Raw genomic sequence first — 20,863 nt, forward strand, 5'->3', positions numbered from 1 at the left:
AATGCTACGTGCAGTCCTGGTTACCACAAAGGATATTACATCTCTTGAAAGGATACAGAAGTGGACAATCAGAAAGACTGAAGGAATGGCATGAGTGAATTATCACGAGTGATGACAAAAATTGGGCATGTTGTTACTGAAAAAGAGAAAGTTAGGACACAATATCATTGTTGTTTTTAGCTTCTAAAGTGACACAAATCATGAGATGCTGTATTATTGTACAGAGAAAATTTCAACCAGATGGTACAGTCTGCATTTAAAAGGTGATAATTTCAAAACCAATCTATGGAAACACTGCATTAATGTAAATCCTCAATGGGTAGATCAGGCTTAAAATATGAGGCAGACTTTCCCATTTCTTTAGCAATGCGTAACATGCTATGTGAGTGTCAAGAGGTGAGATACCTCATTAAAACATTTAATTCAGTTTCCTACAGTGTAAATTTTGATTGCCTGCTTTAATTTTGTCGATTGTTGGCTGCATTTGTCAGCTTGAAATGTGCCCTTTATAGCACGCCATGTGAGCTAGGAGGTGAAACAATAAATAAGAACTGGTGATGTGGTCTTTTGAAACTTCACTACTTTTTGGCTGATATCCCACTTCGATTTTCCTTTCCACATTATTCACATTCCCGAAAAATTGAAATAACTTACACAATAACCGAGCATATTCAGATTTGTTTCATATTTATTCATGGGGTGTGGGCATCTCAAGTTAGGCCAGCAGAGGGCAGTTAAGTGCTGTGGTTCTGAAGTCATATGTAGGCCAGAACAGGTAAGGAATGTAGATTTCCTTCCCTGAAGAATATTAATGCATCCATGCCAATTTGGGAGTATAATAATAGGACAGTGATTCCATGATTGTCTTTAGGCTAGCATTTAACTCTGTATATTGTATTGAATTCAAATTTCACCATTTACCATGTTGGGATGCAGACCCATATTCCCAGAACATAAAACCATAGAAGATAGGGGAAGGAGTAGGCCATTCAGCCTTCGAGCCTGATCCACCATTCTTCACTATCATGGCTGCTCATCCAACTCAATAGCCTAAACCTGCTTTATAGAAACATAGAAGATGGGGCTAGCCTGGGGTTCTGGATCACTGGCCCAATGACCTTACCATTAGCCACCAGCTGTCACTGATATCGAAAGTAGAAAATTATAAAGATTCACAATCCTTTGCGTGAAGAAATTCCTCTTCATTTGTCTCAAATGTCTACCCCTTTTTCTGAGACTAGGAGCTATTGTTCTAGATTTCCCAGAAGGACTAAACATCTTCTCTGTAATTATTTAATCAAGCCACTCAGTACTTTTATATTTGTTCTTTTAAGAACTAAGGAAAATAGGTCAAATGTTATTAGACTTTTTCTCACAGGACAATTCCCTCATTACCACAATCTGGTTGCCACACTGTGAGAAGGATGGGCAGGCTTTGAAGATGATGCATCAGAGGATGTTGCCTGGACTGTAGTACATTAGCGAAAAGGAGAGGCTGGACAAACTTGGATTGTTATCACTAGAACACTGGAGGCTGAGGAGCAATCTGATAGAAGTTTAACATTAGGACAGGCATGGATAGGATGGAAAGTCAGAGTCTTTTTCCCAAGGTGGAAATGCCACATACTGGGGGGCATTGGTTTCAAGTGAGGGGGGAAAGTTTAAAGGAGTTGTGTGAAGCATATTTTCTATGGAGTATGGGAGGTGCCTGGAACATGCCTGGAGGTGATACAAGCAGATACAATAACAGCATTTAAGGGGCATTTAAACAGACACATGAACATGCAGAGAATAGAAGGATATGAACCATGTGCAGGCAGATGGGATTCATTTAGAATGGCATCATTGTTAGTATGGACATACTGGGCCAAACGATCTATTCCCGTGCTATACTGTTCTGTGTTCTATATTCCAGATCCTGTGTCTCAGAAGTTCAGCTGATTTCCTGTTCAGCTCAACCTCTTGATGCTTTCATTTCATCAATTTTTGGCCAAGGACTTTCCTTAATTATTGTGGATGCCCACAGAAACAGAAATGAGACAAGTAGATAGATATGTCGAAGGATACAAAGGTGTAAAGCAGGCTGGGAGCTTGGTGAATGGGTGACACTTGGCCGAGCCATTTCAAGGATTAAAACAAAACATAATCCATGTAAAATTAAATACATGGATTAACTGCACAGACCTAGAGGAGACATGAGTTACACAGAAACATAATCACGATAATATAAAAAAAGTTAAAGTTTCCATAGTCCCACTGGAGCACAGGGCTGAGACAGAGAGATAAGTAATAGTGGTTTCACTTGAAGATCACTATGTCCCAGGAGAGGGGCAGGATTGAGAAGTACAGCCATTCATGGTAACTTCAACCAAAGTCTGGATTGAACACTCTGCATGAAGCCATCCAGTCAAATGAGCTAACCAACTTCAGCTGCTTCACCTATGAACTTCGCTCCATCATGAGGTAAAAAGTGGGGATGTTTGTCGTTGATTGCACAATGTTCAGCACCATTTGCGACTTGTCATATACCGAAGCAGGCCATGTTCAAAAGCAGCAAGACTCCAGATTGGGGCTGAGAAGTGGCAAGTAACATTCATGCAACGCAAGTGCCAATGCAATGACCACCTCCAGCAAGTGGGAATCTAGCCATTGCCTTTTGATATTCAATGGAATTCCCATCATTGAATACCGCAGTGTCAATATCCTGGGGATTATGATTGACTGGAAACTCAACTGGGCTAGCCATATAAATAGTGTAGCTACAAGAGAAGGTCAGATGCTAGAAATGCTGCAGTGAGTAACTCGCCTCCTGATTTCCCAACACCATCTACAGACCACAATCAGGAATACTCCCTCCATTGCAGACACTTGGTAGCAGCAATGTGTACCATGTATAAAAAGCACTGCAGAGATTCATCAAGGCTCCTTAGATAGTACCTTCCAAACCCACAATCACCACGACTTAGAAGGGCGAGGACAGCAGATGCATGGAAAAACCACTACTTGTCTGTTCCCCTTGAAGCCATTCACCATCTTGATTTTGAAACATATCACCTTTCCTTCAGTGTCACTGGGTCAAAATCCTGGAACTCTCTCCCTAATGCATTGTGGGACTACCTGTAGAAGATGTAATGCAGCAGTTCAAGAAGGCAGCCAATCTACACTTTATCAAGGGCAGCTAGGGATGGGTAATAATTCCTGGGCCAGCTAGTGATACCCAAATCCCATGAATCAATTGAAAAACTCTCACCACCCACTTTTCCAGAGGGATTAAGCATGGACAATAAATGCTGGCCTACACAACCCAAAGAGGAACGAGACAAAACAAAGATCACCCTGGTAATAACTCCTCTACAACCACATATCTGCTAACATGAATCACAAAAAGGAATATGGGAACACTAATGAATCACCAGATAATCATATGTGAAGGTAGTCTACAGTTTATGTTTTTGTTTCACTAAACATTATCCAGAGCCACTGATCCTGTTTCTTTTGGCTTTGCTATCTCCACTGAGACTTATCCACATTGATTATCCAGCAATGAAGTAACATTTTAGAATTCCTGTAATAACAGATGGAGGTGACATAACACTCCAGAATTTATATCAAAAAGTCATGCTGCATACTGAAGTCACTGACCTGTTAGCATAAATCTTTTATTCAGGCCTGAAAATGGCCTGCTGCTAAATCAATTTAAACTATGTGCAACAGTGTTAAATGGCCAAAATAACATTACGATTCTAGCTTAAACCCAAACCCACAAAATGAATGCAGGCGTACTTTGCATAAATGCATGTTGCAAGTCCAATTAGACTGACATTGTTTAATATGTTTCTCTCAAAGTGGCCAAGTTAGGATCAACACAAAACAGTCTCTGGTCAATGCTGTGTTTCTGTTTGGTTTTAAACAGTCAAGAAAGAGACATTTTATGTTGCCATCTCCTTGGGAATCTCATGAACAAAGACAATGAAATGAACGACTCTCTCTCAATTCAAAACTGCTAAAGCTGAGATCCTACAAAATTGTCAGTTCACAAGATGTCACAGATTAACATAAAGCAAGGATCAATATAAGGCTTAAGGAAATATACTAATTATTTAGGCATTCGGCTTTGTATGAGTAAATATTTTAAAAAAGCAATGGATCAAAAATGACCTGTATTGTCAATCATTAATGGCTAACGTGACAGCAAAGCCTAAGGTGCTTTTAAGAATCTTTGATATACAATTAGTGATATTCCAAAGCATATCAGTTAACCAGTAATAAGTATTATTTACTTGTAGTAAATATTTGGCTAGCAGTCCTTTGTTAACTACCAATTCGCAGCAAATAAGTAAAATGTATACAATGACCTGAATCAATTCATGATACGAGAAAGCTAATTTTCTGCAAACAACAATTTTGATTAGCAATTCTCTTTTTGAAGAATTATATTGTTTTTATACCAATTTCATTCAATCTTTGAGAAATGATCATTAATTGTTTTGGCAAGCTTGCAAATTTCTAATCGATTAAAGAGGGACATTTAAGAGGCTGAGTACTATGAAGATCTTTCAAGATGCAAAAGTGTCATTCCTTCATGATAAAATGCTGTACAGAACTAATTTTACAGTGTATATGCACTAAGACAGAAGCAGGAAGAGTAGGTTTTTCATGATGATGGAGTCAACCTGACACAGGTCAGAATGAAGTATAGGATATCTTTAACTGTTTCCATTTACATAATTCAAATGCATCTCAGCATTTCTCACATCATAATATTCAGATAATGCAGCAATGTGCATCCAAATTATACATTTAAAATACATCAGTTAAGCTAACATAAAATACGTTAGTTAAGAATTTTTCTACAAAGATAAGCGGAAAACAGAAGAAATTTTCTCGAAATACAACAAGATGCTTTTGAAATAAAAGAAAAATCACAATCAACATGCATCTCTTAAGTGCTTGCTTACAGAAGGCATACTTTAGTCGGACAGCTTCATATTATATGAACTGTGGTTGAATTAAATGACCCTGATAAAAGGTTACACTTCACTATCAAAGTTCTAGATCAGAAGGATTGAATTTCCTGCGAGATGCACATTTCCCGACTTCCAACGCGCTGTCCTCTTGATGACTGTACAAGGTCAATTTTAGATATGCTTGTGTGCCTAAGTACTATTGTGGCAGTAACAAAAGATTTACTAATGTCAGACATTTAACAAATCACAATAGAACAGTGCACAAAGCCTTTCTTAAAAACATTTTTGTCTTTGAGTTTAAAATAAAATCTCAAAAAAGGCTGGATTCTATTGAACTGAATAATTTGTAATTGAGCTGGGAGCTTTTAAAAATATTTGTGTACATTAGGTACAAAACATTGTATAAAAGAAACGTAGAACATTCTTACAATTCATTTTATTTAAAATAAAATCTCAAAAAAGGATAGATTTTATTGAAACAAATAATTTAAAATCAAATTGGGAGCTTTGAAAACGTTTGTACACATTCAGTACAAAACCTTGTATTAAAGAAACTTAGAGCATTCTTTCAACACATTTTATTTGACAATTTTATAGAAATTTCAGAAATAGTCCCTCATAATTGTTTGGGAATCATTTATCTCCTCAATCCTCTTGTGTTACTAAGTTTCATAAACCATCCCCTGGCTCAGAGGGCAAGATGCTTGTCAGGAGGGCTTACTGAACTAGAAGAGACAGTTCCTATAAAGGACAGTGGGCAGATCAATGGAATTCTAATGCAAAGAAATGTAAAGTATGGCAGCCAGTATAGCTGGGAACAGGCACCCAAGAATGGTATTGGAATAGCAAAAGGTGAACTTGGAAGAGCTGTAGGAGAAGATTAAACATGTTCAACCAATGCAAAGCAAGAAAACAATTATTAAAATATAGAATTACAAAGCCAAAACAGTGGAATACAAATTACTGCAAGACTATGTGTGCTGTGTTCCTGTCAGACTTTGGAATACTGTCTCCATATTGTCAACCAACACAGAAAACACATTACAGTAAATATGTTAATTCATGAGAGTGACCCTTGATGTCAGGGTATTGAATCTGAAGAATGATTGGAGAATCGTGGTCTATGCAGTGGTGAAATTTTTTTCTTAGAGCTGATCGTATAAATCTATGGTAATTAAGGAAGGGAAAAGATTAAATTTGAGAGGCTCTATTATTTTAAACATAATTGCAATAAACAGGACAGACTTTTAAAAAGGCAAATGCAGAACTGAAAGAAAGAACATTTTCAAAAAGAGGATGATCAATATACACAGTACTTCTCCAGGATAAGTAGATGGGTTGAAATTCTTCGAATTTTTAAAGCAATACATGAATATTGAAATGGAGGCATTTCAGAATCTTTTTGGAGAGATAATTTAAGATAGACTAAATGGGTTTTCTTATCTGTAATTGTCATGTGATCTGTGCACTATCATGCATATCTGATTTCCATCTTAGCTCTCCTGCATTCTACTGGGGCAGATTTGCAACTTCATTTGCTGTTTCTCTAGTATGTTAGAGTTGAATTTGAGTAACAAATTGGGTAATATCTTTCTAAACAATAACAGGAATGTCAAGATATTAGCATAACTCGCTGGTGGCTAGCTAATTTCAAAAATTTAGAGCTTTGAAACATTTGTCGAATTAAGCTATTTTGGGTAATTTTGACTTGAGAAAGTGAGATATTAAATTATGCTTTGTTTACCAGTGGTGACTTGTAAAATACTATTTGTAAGGAAGAACAGCCATATGGCCCAAGTCAAAAGTAAAGTTATGTTTTATGGCTGCTTTTGTGGTCATATGAATATATACTTCGGCTAGCAAGTGAGAAGATGTTTAAAATGGCTTTTACGCAAGAAGATAAATATGTTTTAAAATGGTTTAGTTTTGGGACTTCAGGAATGTAATAGACTTATGTACATTAGTTTTGTATGACTGTTTTGAGCCTTCATTTGTTTTCAAACATCAGCATGTGTGGGCTGACATATTGTACTTGTTGTTAAAGGATGTGGATTGGTTTTGGAGGATATTTATATGCATCAATTGGGATGTTTGGAATGAAAGTTAATCACCAAGGGGTGACAACACATACTCCAAGTAAAATCCTAAAATTCCACAATATCAGGAAAATGCAAAAATGTTAGCAAGTTGATACAGACAAGTTGTTACAAAATGTGTGATCTTACAAATTAATTGGCACGTCAGAGAGTGAATCAGGAGATGGTGGGAAGTGACGTCATGTTGTAGTGGCAAAAAAGGTTTATTAAGCAATAATTCATGGTGGTTCAGTACATAAAAATAAAGTTCAAAGACAAAAGGAGAGCTTCAGTCAGCAGGAGAAAATGAGACATGGGCCCAATTCAGCAGAAGTGTTTTTGGTGTCCTGAAGTGGATTGACTGAAAACTATTGTTTTTGTTGAGTATTATTTTCATTTGTATTTGTTACGACAAATACAATAAATTTCAATTACTATATTGACTATTGGAAAATGAATCTTCCTTTCATGAGAGCTCATTTAATACATTTAAATACATATCAAATAATTAATAACTGATTAAAACAGATAGTTTCATCCATAATTCTGCAGAGAAGACAGCTAATCCTTTAATGTACTCTGAATTGCAAATCAACCTGTAAACTTACAAATCTCTACTGTAATAATGATAAATAGTGGAAAACAGACAAGCATTATAATGGAATAATGATAACGTTTAGTATTGTGTTAGTGAACAGCATTGTAAACTGCTGAGACAGTATTCTTTTCAACCATTACATACACAGGCAGGCATTTTTAAAAACTTGAATGATTAACAGTTCTTTGTACCTTATCCACTCTTCAAGAGCTTGTAGGACAATTATAAACAATTGGAACTCCCACAGGATAAGACCTTTGCTACAGTTAAAATGGAATCTGTCTGAACTCAAGAAAGAACCCAAATGGCATGACTGAGTTCCAGTTTCCCATAGGTAGGAGTCACTTTCCATACCCATTCCCCAATCTTAAGACAGAATGGTTCCTGCCAGATGTAGTTACAGGACCTCCATATCTGGCCCCATCTATTACTTTAGAAATTTCAGTGGACTCTCCACTGCACCACAAAAATCAAGGCCAAAGTTCATAAAGGTAATTGTGGTGAGAGGAATTTTGTGGAGTAGCACTCAATTAACTTTGAGAACACTGAAATCTCCTGACCTAAACACACACACACTGTTAATCCTTATAAGACAGCATTGTTGATGTATGTTTGGTGGGGAGAGGGTAACTCCAAGTACACAAAAAAAAAGCAGCAAGTGAGACAACTCAAAAAAATTCATTGATAGCCATTCAGAACATCTGGAAGAATAGTAAGCCTAAAAGAGATGAATATTGTTGTTGCTGTTGTATTTTAGAATTCGAGAGAAGGTAGTTTTTTTTTCAAGTCATATACAGAAAAAACTATGCTGGCAAAGTAAATGTGAACCAATGTACATTGCAATATGTCTAAATGAATGAAAGCACTCGGGCTACACAAATTATACTGTGTACTGAAGAAAACACATTGTAATGATATGTCTCTGTGCGCAAAATAACCTTCTCTCAAAATCAGTGTCCTCATCTTAAAGACCAAAATTTACAGTTAAATTAACAGAACAGGCACTGGACAATCTACCAGGACAAGTACCTAAATATAAACAAGATTATTAACCTTTTTGGAAGGACATCTTATAACATATAAAAGATTAAATTGACTAGGAGATTGTACAGAATTACTTGCATGTTCTGAGATCATCCACCCTTAACAATGCACAGTACTAAAGTATGCAACGTTGTGCATTTATGCAACATACAATATCCTCTCTTCCAGTGAATCTCAGTAATCAGAAAGGGGCATAAACATCTTATCACTTCGCACAGTATCAAATGTTAGCACCCCGTATTGAAATAGGATTGGGTGCACTCAGTACTGTATGATTATGGCGATGACAAGGAGGAGTCAAAACAATTCTTCCCCTTCATTACTAAAGATGATATGGCTGATTCATCCACTAGTCCGCTATGCAACACAGCGATACAGCCGCTAATGGGCCTGTTAGAAATATTCATCACAGCAGCGACAAGCACCAATTTCACCAACAGCTTTTAAGTTTATTTTTTGTACTTTTTTTAAACTCGAATTTAGCAAAGTAAAAAAAACCTACATTTGAAGACAATTTTCTGAACAATTGATGCCGGTTTTATCTTCTCATAGTTTCCACATACAGTCATTCATGTTTAAACTGTACAATCCTCGCAAATTTACCCCTCTGCGGCTTGGATTTAACCCGGGATAACACATTGCCAAAAACTACAAGAATGTGATCACCGAAATGTTGAATTTTACCTTTAGGTTCCCTTGGTTCTCATAACTTAAATCTTGCCAATTAGATGGGTTCCCTGAAGATGGATCACTCAGTTGCCACAGTTCAACATAATTTTCACACAGATTTGTATCACCTTCACCATCAGAATCAATTAGCGATTCCTGCTGCAATTAAGGAATATTCATGATGATACTATGAGGACAGAGAAATATGACTAAAAGTAATATCTGGATACAATTATATTTTTTCAGTTATTATTGAGATTGTGCCATTATTGAGATTATGCACAAATGTCATGAATGGATATTTATCAATTGTATGCACTTTGGTATCAGTCTAATGATTAGTGAAAGGTAATACTACAACAATAAGTTAAACCAACATCTGTAATTTGAAAAGTGTATTTTATAATACAAGACACAAGCCCTAACTTGCCAATGGGAGTATTTTATCTATTAAAGTAAACATTATTCCGGAATTGACAGAAAAGGGAGTCTTTGCATGACAAAGTAGGTAAATCAGGCCAGCAAAGAAAAGTACTTAGTATTTATATAAATTATTGTTACTTTATTTGACGAGTTATAGGAACTGATGCATGTTATAACATATTGTGAGGTGTCCAAAATAAGTGATATATCCAAATAGTTTTATGAAGCAATACTGATGCCAAAAGTGCATTATTTAAATACAACAAAACTGGAATATACCGGACACATTTAACACTTACTTGAAAGCTATTGACCCTGAAGTGCCACTTATTTTTTTTTAATCCTTTTCTGAATCTTGTCATCTCCCTGTTATAACAGTTGGGTCCCACTCTGACGTTCACAAATTTTTCACATGTCACAGAAGGGCTTACCCGAGTTATGGAAAATGTGGCCTCATCCAGGCAGTAGAAGGTGGAGGAGGTAGGATGTGAAGAAAGGGGTGCTTATCTACGCTGTAATGATGCTAATAGAACTGTTCCTATCCAGTTTTTAGGTTATTCTACCATAGCCATGTTTTAAGATAATTTCTTACTTTTAAAATGGCTTATCATATACTAAGTTGTAGACCGTAAACATACCAAAATGAAATTTAGTGAATTTATCTTTACTTATCCTGAGTAAGATTATTAGCAACTGTCCTTTTCTGAGAAGATGAGGTTGAAAGAGTTTGAACTTACATGAATTTCACATTGAATCTCTGTGGCTGGCTTCATTTTAAAATTCATTCCGAGGTTTGCCTCAGCACTGATAGAGTTGCTAGGAAATACAGAGCCATGGGAGTTGCCCTTAGACATGTTCCTGCAGGAAACATGATTTGATCCATTTTCCTTCTGATGAACAGCCTTCTTATCAACTCTGCAGGTAAAAGCGATTCCACTGATGAATTGCACCATCCTTCTTCAATCAGTCAATTGCTCATTCTACTTTAATGCTGTAAGTAACCCTGTTGTATCTTCTGTCACCAGAACTTTGAATGAGAAATGGTTCTGACTTATCCTTGACATAATCTGCCTATTGCAATTATATTAAAAATATTCATAACTGGTCTGTATGAAAGTTATCTGTTGTGAAACTCCAGTGAATAAGTCACATTGATACACCCATTGCCTATGCTGACATTATACTTATGACATTACAGACAACAGTTTTCAGTATTTGTCTATATACATAACACACATCCATGTGGATAAATTATCTGAAAAAAGATACCCAGTTTGAATAATAATGGAAATCAAAAGATAAATGCATAAATGGACTTTTAAAGAATAACAAATGTAATTAAAAGTAAACTTAAAATACCTTCTATAAGTTCACGCAATTTAATTGTTACAGTAAGATTATACATTACATCTGGATTTTAGGACGACATACAGGTCGAGTGTTAAAATCTCAAGGGAACTGCATAGCTTGACAAACAGTTATTTTATCTTGAATAACCCAGATTTTGCTATAATGGGACACCAACAATGTTTGCCATTGATTTGACTTTTTAAAAATGTTATCACTGTTGTATGATATTATGTTTTAAAATTTTTTGGGTGCCAAATTGCTGAACATGCAAGTTGATAACAATGCATGGAACGAAACCAGGCATCTAGGACCTAAGTGAACAGGGCAAGCAACAATTAAACCACCTTAATCAATCAGATTAATCGATTGTGTAATTAACAGCATAAGGACTAAGAACAATGTATAAATTACAGTAGAAGAATTCAATGTCAAATCAGGTAAAAAGAAAGCAAAGGACAAGTAGGGCAATGGATGGAGGGAAGGAGAGAGGGAGGGAGGAAGAGAGAGAGAGAAAGAAAGACAGAATGGAAAAGCTAAAAATAAAAATCACCACTTTAAACTTGCAGGAATGATGCTTCAGGTATGTATTAGTTAATTTTTAAATATATGTTGAACATATCTCCAGTGTAGGTGGAGCAGGAACTTGAGCTTGCTGACCTAGTCAGAAGTCATACGACACTCGGTTACAGTCCAGCAGGTTTATTTGAAATCACAAACTTTTGGAGCATAGCATCTTCATCACAAGACGGATGAAGGGACCATGTTATGAAAGCTTGTGATTTCAAATAAATCTGTTGGACTGTAACCTGGTGTCATGTGACTTCTGACTTTGTCCATCCCAGTCCAACACCAGCAATTCCACTTCATTTCTGACCTAGATGCAGAGATGTTACCATTATGCTACAAGAGTCTTCTAAAGATGTCATACTATTCTGCAGAAACATCAGAGCGTACTATGAGCCCCATTCATTTAGTGATAGGAAATTCTGGACCAATAAGTTATAGAACGTTTACATTCTGAAACTGTCTGTCAAATATCATAGAATTGTAGTATCCCCACAGTGCACAAGGAGGCCATTCAGCCCATCAACAGCACCATCCGTCTGAAAATTATTCCACCCAGATCTATCAACTCCCCAACGTTTCCACATAACTCTGCACACATTTGCTAATCCACCTTACCTGCGCATCCCTGGGCACCACAGGGCAATTTTAAAATGGTCAATCCACCTATACTGCATATTGATGGACTGTTATCTCACAGTAGTAACTCTGATGCTGATGGTGAACAAATCAAATTTTACCAATGAAGCGCATTATGCAATAAATACAACACATGGGGTCATGAAACGTCTTTGATAAAATTAAAAGGCATTGCTTAAAGCTACCAGTCTCAGAGTTAAGATTCACTGAATAGAGAAATAATTTCATCTGTTTTTTGTAAAGATGAGCTTCAGGAATAAGTAATTTATACACTGGCAATGTGATTTCTGTTTCATACCAGGGCGTACAGAAATTGGTCACAAATCAGGGGTCAACAGTGTTGATACAAAAGTATATGTTGCTGAATTAAACTTTGTTGAAAGACTTGAATATTTGCCTAGTATTAAGGAACATTTATTTTTAACAGGTGGGTTTTTAACCTTTCAATTGCATATCAAGTTAAAATTTATTCAAATGCAACTGTCACATACCTAGTCATTAGATTTCTTGGCAGGGAATAATTTTATAGGCGTAAAATTAACACAGTGAGTGTTAATTTCAGTAAGCAACAGCTTAATAAGAAAGGATGGTGGTCAAGTTGTCTGACTCATTACTGGGTCATAAAATGTGAGGCTGGATGAACACAGCAGGCCAAGCAGCATCTCAGGAGCACAAAAGCTGACGTTTCGGGCCTAGACCCTTCATCAGAGAGGGGGATGGGGGGAGGGAACTGGAATAAATAGGGAGAGAGGGGGAGGCGGACCGAAGATGGAGAGTAAAGAAGATAGGTGGAGAAGGTGTGGGTGGGGAGGTAGGGAGGGGATAGGTCAGTCCAGGGAAGACGGACAGGTCAAGGAGGTGGGATGAGGTTAGTAGGTAGCTGGGGGTGCGGCTTGGGGTGGGAGGAAGGGATGGGTGAGAGGAAGAACCGGTTAGGGAGGCAGAGACAGGTTGGACTGGTTTTGGGATGCAGTGGGTGGGGGGGAAGAGCTGGGCTGGTTGTGTGGTGCAGTGGGGGGAGGGGATGAACTGGGCTGGTTTAGGGATGCAGTGGGGGAAGGGGAGATTTTGAAACTGGTGAAGTCCACATTGATACCATATGGCTGCAGGGTTCCCAGGCGGAATATGAGTTGCTGTTCCTGCAACCTTCGGGTGGCATCATTGTGGCAGTGCAGGAGGCCCATGATGGACATGTCATCAAGAGAATGGGAGGGGGAGTGGAAATGGTTTGCGACTGGGAGCTCTTCCCCCCCACCCACTGCATCCCAAAACCAGTCCAACCTGTCTCTGCCTCCCTAACCGGTTCTTCCTCTCACCCATCCCTTCCTCCCACCCCAAGCCGCACCCCCAGCTACCTACTAACCTCATCCCACCTCCTTGACCTGTCCGTCTTCCCTGGACTGACCTATCCCCTCCCTACCTCCCCACCCACACCTTCTCCACCTATCTTCTTTACTCTCCATCTTCGGTCCGCCTCCCCCTCTCTCCCTATTTATTCCAGTTCCCTCCCCCCATCCCCCTCTCTGATGAAGGGTCTAGGCCCGAAACGTCAGCTTTTGTGCTCCTGAGATGCTGCTTGGCCTGCTGTGTTCATCCAGCCTCACATTTTATTGTCTTGGAATCTCCAGCATCTGCAGTTCCCATTATCTCTCATTACTGGGTCAACCTGTTCTCCAAGATTTTATAGCAGCTTCCTAAAACAGGCTTTAGGCTATTTACAAATGGAAATTAGGATCTTAATCCCCACTTTAGATGTTCTTGTGAAATTGATTTGCTATCATTGAAACAGTCATAGGACCCATTCTGCTTTGGATTTTCATTGGTCCATGCAGTCAGCAAAAGAAACACAGCTTCATTTCTCTTTACAACTATATCGAAGATCCTGGCTATGCTATCATAGGAGCAGGAGAGCCTTCTGTCTTCACAGTATGCATCAACAGTCACTGCTTCCCTATCAATTGTCAATTTGTCACAACGCCTCAAATTTATCTTATGTCATTGGCAGCACCACAAGCAGTCTGCATCTAGCTTTGGAAGAGGAACAGGCTACCCTGTGGAGGTGACACAGGCAACCCAAAGCAAACAAATGAAATCTGAGATTCAGCTTCAGAGTGGCCTATCGAGTTACATTTAAGATGGTCAGTGTTGGTGCAGTGCGGGTGTGAACCTGAAATGGACTATATTATCAATTTCCGTCCATCATGCTTAATTTCAGTTAATACACTTAAACTTTATGTTGCTGAAATTTGAACTAAAGAACAGTGAAGCATCAAGTAGCACAAAAGAAATTCAAGTGCAATCATTCCCCTTTTGCTATTTAAAACTATAAGAACAGGGATACAAATTGATGGAAAAGCTCAACATGTCTGGCAGCATCTGTGGAGAGAAATCGGAGTTAACATTAACTTTGATTTCACTCCACAGATGCTGCAAACATGCTGAGCTTATCCAGCAATTTCCTTTTTGCCTCTCAATTACAGCATTTATCGTTCTTTCAGTTTTTATTTCATAAGAGGAGGGAGTTGGAATAAAGATGCCTGCTGATAAATAATAATATGCTGCACAATATTATCATGAAAAGTTGAAGTATCAAATCTCGTAAAACAATATTTAAGATTGGTACCTGTGCAGGAGCTCCTTCATGAATTGGTCATTTGTTGAATCTTTTATCGGAACATCATGATCTTTATAGCCACGGTGTTTTGATGCAAAGCTACTTTTTCTACTGTTGTGTGTTTCATGCATTTCAATCTCACAACTTGTGTTTGGAGCAGCACAATCTAATTTTTTAGTGAAGTTGGTATCTTTTTTCACAACTTGGTTATCCTCACAGGTTTTATCGCTCTTTCTTTTGTCTTTTCTCTTGTCAAGTTTTGTTTGCTTCATTTCTGAACCATTTTTGGCTTCTTTCTTTTCATCTTTGGATTTTGTAACATCAGACTTTTTGTTATTCGGAGCTGGCAACTTGCTTTTCCGAAACCCAAACCACTTAGCTATTGAAGGTCCAGTCTTTTGTTTTATCTCTGCTACCTGAAATTTGTCTTGTCCATGCACCTTCTGCATATTTTGTTGAATTCCCAACATGACTTTCGCTTCAATGCTACATTGCGTCCCAGAAGCGGGAGTAGAAATGGCTACTTTGTCTGAAGTTTCAGGCTTTTTTGAGAGGTTTTCTTGTTTCTTGATGACTTTTACCATATTAACTTTGGGGGGACTCTGTGATTTGCTCATATGTTCCAATGGAGATTTATGCGGTGAAGACTGATGCTCATGTCCTGTCTTCCCTTTCTGAGGCATTGGTTTGGACTTTTTCTCACTGGATTTATCACCTAGAGGCAGACTTTGAACTTCTTTCTGAGGTGGAGACTGGCTGCCATCACACTTAAAAGAGCTGAGATGGCTATCTCCCTTTGGTGGAGTTCTGCAAGGTAACTTGCTCGGACTGCTGTGATGGCTGCTTGAGCTGTTTACACTTCCATAGGACACTTGGCGTGAATAGGAAAAATCCCCTATTCTTGGAGAATGTGAAGGGCTTTGAGTAGCTGATGAACTATTGGCAGGATTTGTTTGCATTGCTTCTGTTGCTCCGGTAGAGTTTTGCCTTGTCAGTGAATTGCCTCTTTCTGTCGTGTTTGTAATTATCTGGGTTCGCACCTTTCCCGGCCCATCGACCATTGAAACAAAAGGTTTCTCCCCAGTCTGATTGCTAAAGCTCTGGCTTCGAGCTTTAGCACCATTCATGCCTAGGGCTGGTTTTAGGTTTGGTTTGCTATTAGCTGAAACTGACCTCTTAAATGCCTTAATTTCTATGCTGTCAGCATCATTTCCATCAGCTATGCTTCTATCGGGTTTCATTTTATCCTCAAAGTCTGTAGGAAAACCTATTTTAACAATAAGGTCATCTTGAAGGTCACCACTTTTCTTGAAGTCAACTAATGAATCTCGTTGTTCTAGAGATTTTGTATTTTTTGATATATCAGCCTGCCTAGATTTTACTGGAATTACGTTTCCTTTCGAGTAAATATTAATAGTATCTTTTTCATGCTTCCCGGGTACAGTTAAACTTTTTCTCAGTAATGGGGGAGACTTTAAAAATCCTTTTAATCCAACAGGAATGCGAGTTTTCAAGTTTTTATCATCAGAGTAGTAAATATTAGTAGGACAAGGAGATGACAGACCAGAAGGCAGTGGCTGAGATGTTGGTTCATTTATACCTGAGGCATCACACTGCCAGGATGTTGATAAAACACTGGATGGTTTGCATTGTAACATCAACTTACTTTCACATGATTGCCCTGCGTTAGCAGTGAAGGTATTTTGTGGAGATGGATGCTTTTGATTTGCATGAATGCATGTTAAACTTCTAATAGCTTTACCAGTGCTTTGAGGACAAGGTTGAATGTTCACTGATGGAGAAGTATTTGAACAATTTGCTTTCGGATATGGCTTTTCAAAACAGTCCATTGTCAAATCTTTAATGCCTCCATTTGATTCCTGGGATTGTTGTACTGAGTTTCTGTCATGATGGGAACTGCATACATCAGCCACTTCTGGGACCTTCTGAGTTTGCTGACTTTGTACTTCTTTAGTCAGTTGGACACAAGTTGACACAGAACTTGTAATCCTATGTGTGTTTAAAGAAGCAAGTGTATCGTTGTTTGTGTCGACAGGAATAGGTACTTCAGTTTTTGTCATTATATTTAGTGAACGTTCACAATTTGGTCTGAATAGTAATGAAGTAGATCTCCCTGGTGGGGGTGGAGGTGATGGAGAATTGATTTCTTCTTGTTTCAAATGATCACATTTATCCCGTGTGGGATGTTCTCCATGATCTGTCATCTGTCTTCTGGATGATAAAGATCCTTCGACCATATTGGTATGGCTCTTTTCTGTTTCACTGTGGAATGTGACTTTAGAGTTTTGAGGAAGCTGTGGGTTATATTTTGGATTGTCAGAACCATCTTTTAAACAGTGACTAATAGTAATACTTGGCATTTTTAAATGTTTGGAAAGTTTTGCATTTGATAATGATTGCGACTTGTCTAGGATAAGAGAAGGAGATGTTGAAAACGTATTGCTAATATCAGTGCTGTTTAGTTTAGAGGCTTTCTGTGGCGAGCTTTTACCTCTGCTAGGTATTTTGCTTAGACGTGGCTTTTGAGTAGAATATGTCTGCAGGGAAGATACACAGTTTGATTTATAGGCTGCATTAAAAGTTGGCTTCAATAATTTTTCCTGTTGAAAAATGTCTGGTGTCAATGGCCTGTCAGAGTTTACAGAATCTGTATGAACACTAGAACTGAGTATTGTCTTGTTGACATCAGGGTCTTCTAGCTGTTTTTGCTCGGCATGACCTTGCAATGACTCTAAGACTGTATAATTCCTTGCATCACTTCCTTCTTGACAACCCATCAGCCCTTGAGGCATCAAGGCAGCCTCTTTAGCAAAAATACTTTGCTGGTGATTCCCATCTAAAACAATTGGACTAGAAGCTTCATTTGAAGACACAGTGACACTTGCTATCTGCTGGGAATTAAATTTAATTGGCTGACCATCCTCAGCATCAAACACTATTGAAAGGCATTCAGCAGATGACGTTTTTACAGATTTGTTGGACTGACAATTCTCTTTCAATAAGTTCAAAGTCTTTGGTCTGTTGTCAGAGCAATTTGACAAATGGCCTTCATCTTTATCTGCAGATGAGAAGAATGTGTTTTTGCAACTGAGTAAGTTTGCATGACTCACTGACCGCTTGTCAGTCAATAAACTTGTTACACAATCAGAAGAATTTATTTCTTCCTTGCATTCCAGATGCACTTCATCTATCATTTCAATATCTTCAGTGTCAGATAGCTGGATAGTTAAATCTTTACTTTGTGGTTTGGTCAGATTGAACTGCAATTTCTTTGCAGGTGACTTGTCGTTTGTACACAGTTTTTCACTTGACTGAAAGCTACTGACGAAACTAGTCAACTTTTCAGGCATTTCTCTTGAGTTTGTGTGTGTAAGCCTTTCTGAAACACATTTTACGCTGCCATCCCAACTGAACAGACTATCAGACACACTGTGTGTTAGTTTGTTATGGAATGATTTGCAATCTCTATTTGGCACCTCAGCTTCGGTGGTTATGATCGCTGCACAGTCATCATCTGGATCATCATGTGAATCAGAATCATACCCAAATATTTTACTTTGCTCTAGGTACATGTCTTTATTGGCAGCTCTAAAATGTGCCTGACCTTTAATCTTGCAGCGATTGTGACATTTTAGGCCAAGAGAGTAAATCCCTTCATTTGAGTTCATGCAATCCTTGTAAGTCCATTTTGACGCAAATGAGGATGACTCTGATGAAGATTTTTTCTTTTGTAGCTTCTTTAATCCGTCCAGGATGTGGCTTTCTTTCTCTCGAATTGGAGGTAGTTCTTCAGCAGGACTAGAAAGATTGCTGGGAAGCGAGGAGCCAATACTGAGCCTTTTTTCCCAGCTTAGAGAAGACTATAAATGAAAAGAAAAACATTACTAATTTAATCAACAAATTCTTACAAAGGGATAACTGATTCTTACAAAATGGTTACTGATAATAGAATATGCCATATTTTGTTTACTCATTGGAAGCAAATAAAGCACAAGTAAAAAGACAAAAGCATGGGTAAAGAAGCAGACTACCGTCGTCATCCATTCTTGTTATTTGAGAGTCGACGTACATGTAGGGATTTGTTGTAGTTGTTAATTTTTATAATTCATTCACAGGATGAAGGCATCACTGGCTAGGCCAGAATTTATTACCCACCTCTAATTGCCCAGAGGGCAGTTAAGAGTCAACTTACATTGCCTTGGGCCTGAAGTCACATGTAGGCCAGACCAGGTAAGGATGGCAGCTTCTTTCACTAGCAAACCAGATGAATTTTTACAAACAATTACCAACTGTTCTGTGGTCACCTTTAGGCACTTAATTCCAGACTTTTTAAAAAAAAAATTGAATTCAAATTCTACCATCTGCCAAGGCATGATTTGAACGCAGATCCCCAAAACATTACCTGGGTCCCTGGATTAACAGCCCAGCAATAATAACACTAGGTCATTGTCTTCCCTATATGCCTGCTTATTTGTAGTGCTGTCCTTTTTTAGACTTGCTAAATTATGACTAATTCTTGAATAAAGGTCCTGAACATCTGCCCAAATCAAAGTTGAAGAATGAATGACAAAGGACCGTATTTGAGACAAAACACAATTTTCTTGGGGCTCTGTTTCTTTTTCTGCATGAAACATTTTCTGCTTGTCGGTGTAACAGATTAATTTTCGATCCAAAGTCTTTTATTATGGTGATATAGCTGGGAGTTTCATTGGCCCCCTAGAACATTTTTCCACTTTAAACCCTCAGGCCTCCATTGAACTAAGGGCTTGTTGGTATTCATCCAGTTAAGGCCAGTAAGCAGATCCCAAACCAAGTACATTTGATTCCAAAGAGGTTCAAAAGCCTTTTGCTCAATGAGGATCATGAGGCTAGAAAAGGTAACTAATCTTTGAGGTGTTGTTGATCTTCCTCTCCATTGTTAGGAAGGTGGAACACCATTCAAACATTTCAGCAGACAGTCAGCTTCAGTAATGACGATGTACTCTTACAGCAATATACACCCGTGTTGTCATTGTAGTTGACACCATTCCCTGGATTGGGGACACTGACTGCAGCCTACGGGTGAAGCAGACAATTGTTTCACTCTGAGATAACAAAGTGTGGAGCTGGATGAACACAGCCGGCCAAGCAGCATCTTAGGAGCACAAAGGCTGATGTTTTGGGCCTGGACCCTTTCTGATGAAGGGTCTAGGATGAAACATCAGCTTTTGTGCTCCTAAGATGCTGCTTGGCCTGCTGTGCTCATCCAGCTCCACACTTTGTTATCTCGGATTCTCCAGCATCTGCAGTTCCCATTATCTCTGATCACAGCTGTTTCACTCTGCTGCTCTTGTGTCAACAGAGTGTTCCCCCAGAACTCTGGGCTTAATGCTGTTAAAACTGTTTAATAGAAAGTGCTATTCTTAGCCAAGTGCATTAACGCTCTTGAAACGTGGCGGTCAGATGACTTTCATTCAGTAGGACTCAAACTGTACCCTCTTACTGCATGTCTTTCCTTCATTCCAAGTAAAGGATCCACTTGAATGTTCACTGCAGGCACTTGAGAGAGAGAGTTCACTGCTGCTACAGCTGCTCCTGGGATAAAGTTGACTTGGTACTGGCAGATTTAATTGACTCTGGCACTTTAAAATAGTTGGAATATTCTCCAGAGCTCCCTGTTAATGCAAAAATGGTATACTAGTCATATAGTGGAATTGCTCTTCCCCACATGAAACTGTCTCCACATTCACTACGAACATATCAGTTCTAATATACAAACAGTCATTTTTATTTCACTTTAAACCTTTGAAGTGTCATTCCCCATTATATGACTGGATTTTAACGCTGGTTCTAGTGAATGTAAAAATGCAAAGAAAAGGATAATTTCTATCCTTTCAGCTCATGCTGTCTTTGTTTGAAG

At 38.3% G+C, this 20,863-nt stretch overlaps 1 protein-coding gene across 12 annotated transcripts in view; it reads right to left on the reverse strand.

The window, feature by feature from the left end:
- The window catches only part of nckap5l (NCK-associated protein 5-like), a 752,792-nt gene that overhangs the window by 86,884 nt on the left and 645,045 nt on the right, over nucleotides 1-20,863 (reverse strand). For 10 of the 12 annotated variants that reach the window (XM_059647402.1, XM_059647401.1, XM_059647405.1 and 7 more), the window contains 4 exons: nucleotides 20,439-20,618; nucleotides 14,953-18,824; nucleotides 10,514-10,691; nucleotides 9,369-9,512 (listed from right to left, as the gene is read on the reverse strand). In XM_059647402.1, the coding sequence (XP_059503385.1) occupies nucleotides 9,369-9,512; nucleotides 10,514-10,691; nucleotides 14,953-18,824; nucleotides 20,439-20,618 (4,374 nt within the window). Of the gene's footprint in view, nucleotides 1-9,368; nucleotides 9,513-10,513; nucleotides 10,692-14,952; nucleotides 18,825-20,438; nucleotides 20,619-20,863 lie in introns of those variants that run through there. The other 2 variants (XM_048534837.2, XM_059647409.1) reach the window with 2 other exon arrangements.

The sequence above is a fragment of the Stegostoma tigrinum genome, chromosome 7 (genome assembly GCF_030684315.1).
Source record: "Stegostoma tigrinum isolate sSteTig4 chromosome 7, sSteTig4.hap1, whole genome shotgun sequence".
Lineage (NCBI taxonomy): Eukaryota > Metazoa > Chordata > Chondrichthyes > Orectolobiformes > Stegostomatidae > Stegostoma > Stegostoma tigrinum.